Here is a 2,141-nt window from a genome sequence, read left to right on the forward strand (position 1 = left end):
GGGTATAGATTAGAGGGATTTTAGACTATTTTTTCAAGAATAAATTCTGAAACTCTATATGGAACCATCTCAATTAATCATCTTTTTCTTTTTCCAGTTCCATGTTTTGAGTTGGTACTTTGTAGTGGTCCTACTATCTCTTTTTGAAGTGCCATTAATACAATATTTTGCGCCCACATGGGAGGTGTTTTTAACACTCAATAGCATGTGAGTATCAAAATATATCGTTTTCTTTCTTTTTTCTGTCTGAAAACTACAAGGTAGGAATCGAAATGACTGAGATACTAAGATTTTAAGAATCTCCAAATTAGTGCAATTTTTAATTCACAATTTTTTTAATTATTAGTTAAACGTATTTGTCATTATCCATTACTTCTATAAAAAAAAATAAATTAAATAATGGATCTCATTATTCTTACGTATATACGTTTTCCGGGCCAAGTAATAGAATAAATGGGCTCGGTAAGATACTAGGCCCAAAACACTTTTGGCCCACTTTAAGAACCCTAAAGCCCTTTCCAACTACGACGTATAAACTCTCTTATTATCGCCGAATCTAATCTATCTGAGGAAGACGCTAGGGTTTCTGCAACTGCACAGCAATGGTAAGTGTTACTCCATTACTCTTACTTCCCCACCTTTTATGCCTGCAAGAGGTGTTGATGTGCCAACCAATGTGGATTTTGTATTGTTATTATTATAGGGTAAGGGAACAGGAAGCTTTGGTAAGAGGAGGAACAAGACCCACACACTGTGTGTGAGGTGCGGTCGCCGCAGTTTCCATCTCCAGAAGAGCCGATGTTCTGCTTGTGCTTATCCTGCTGCTAGGAAGAGATCATGTAACTTTCTTTCTCTTACCGTATAATTTGTTTTGTATATGACGCTATGAAAACTTTCTTCTTAGTCCGATATATAATTTACTGTTATGTTGAATGAAATGGATTTCAGACAACTGGAGTGTGAAGGCAATCCGCAGGAAGACAACTGGTACAGGCCGCATGAGGTACCTCCGCAACGTCCCTCGCAGATTCAAGACCAATTTCAGAGAAGGTACACGTCGTATTATGGCTTGCTGTTATTTGTGATCTTTAGTTTCTGATTAAACAGTGATCCACATTGTCAAATCCACTACGCTAGTTGAGTTACTTTTGTAATTGAAGTAAAAAAAAGAAGTTCTGTGTAGTCTTTGCTTATTGAGCAAGAAGTATGTTCTCTGCATCTATTTTTGTAATTGAGTTTTAGAATTAAGTTCGTGTAGTCTTTGTTAATTTGAGCTATGGAAAATGTGTTCTCCGAATGTTCGTGTATCGGATTTGTTGATTTTCCATATCTGTGTCTTAGTAGTTTGTGTAGTCAAGGAGCTCTGAATTGTCTATGTTAATGAACTTCGAATTGCAATATGTTCAGGGACTGAAGCAGCTCCAAGGAAGAAGGGAACAACAGCTTCTGCTTGAAGAGAGAGTAATTGAGGAGTGTACTTTTTTAATGGTTGCTTCATTTTGAAAGTATTTTCAAGTATTAGAGGGCAAAGAAATTTGGGAAGGCTTATTTTTGTTGTTGATGTCCAGTCTAAATTAGAAGTACTTAAATTTTTGAAATGTGTTGTTGAAATTGACATTCTGATACAGAGTTTTGATTTAATTTATAAGCTGCTTTCTATTTTTGTTGCTGAATCTGAGTTTTTGAGTTCGTACCCACCCGTATCTGTTTTTTTTATTGCTCGTTGCAACTTACCGAATGCGTTGATGTTTTTCTTCTTGCATCTATTCTAGCTGATCACCCGCCTTTGTCCTTAGAACAGCTTTATGATGGATTATCCATCCTATTGTTTGAAGATTGCATTTGATATGTTCTTTTTCATTCAGCATGTTAATACCATTTTTTTGATGAGCGCTTGTGAAGCCATGAATCGTAATGCTTACTGGGGAATGTATGTGTGGAGATAATAACCCTGGTGATTTCTTCCATCTGCGGTCTGCCTATGTTTTGGAAAGGAGAGTTGGTATTAGCCCTGGTAGGCCGAATTTCTGTGACTTCTCTTTCAGTTTCATTCTCACCTTTTGTAGCTACGTGCACTTTTAGCACGATCTCCCTTTGGATTTTGTGAACTCCGACCTTAACATTTCTCAAGTTAATTTGGT

General features: G+C 36.7%; 1 protein-coding gene across 1 annotated transcript; it reads left to right on the forward strand.

The window, feature by feature from the left end:
• The first annotated feature begins 453 nt into the window (after positions 1-453).
• On the forward strand, positions 454-1,664 carry LOC125860418 (60S ribosomal protein L37-3-like). The gene is made up of 4 exons (XM_049540376.1): positions 454-605; positions 704-839; positions 949-1,050; positions 1,408-1,664. The coding sequence occupies exons 1-4, from the start codon at positions 603-605 to the stop codon at positions 1,452-1,454; spliced, it is 288 nt and encodes a 95-aa protein (XP_049396333.1). The 5' UTR covers positions 454-602; the 3' UTR covers positions 1,455-1,664.
• The last annotated feature ends 477 nt before the right edge of the window (positions 1,665-2,141 follow it).

The sequence above is a fragment of the Solanum stenotomum genome, chromosome 3 (genome assembly GCF_019186545.1).
Source record: "Solanum stenotomum isolate F172 chromosome 3, ASM1918654v1, whole genome shotgun sequence".
Taxonomy (NCBI): Eukaryota; Viridiplantae; Streptophyta; class Magnoliopsida; order Solanales; family Solanaceae; genus Solanum; species Solanum stenotomum.

Bases quoted from the DNA above. Each gene is read 5' to 3' on its own strand.
- LOC125860418 (XM_049540376.1), top strand. The intron at 840-948 runs GTAACTTTCTTT...AATGGATTTCAG, and splicing joins TGCTGCTAGGAAGAGATCAT to ACAACTGGAGTGTGAAGGCA. The intron at 1,051-1,407 runs GTACACGTCGTA...CAATATGTTCAG, and splicing joins CAAGACCAATTTCAGAGAAG to GGACTGAAGCAGCTCCAAGG.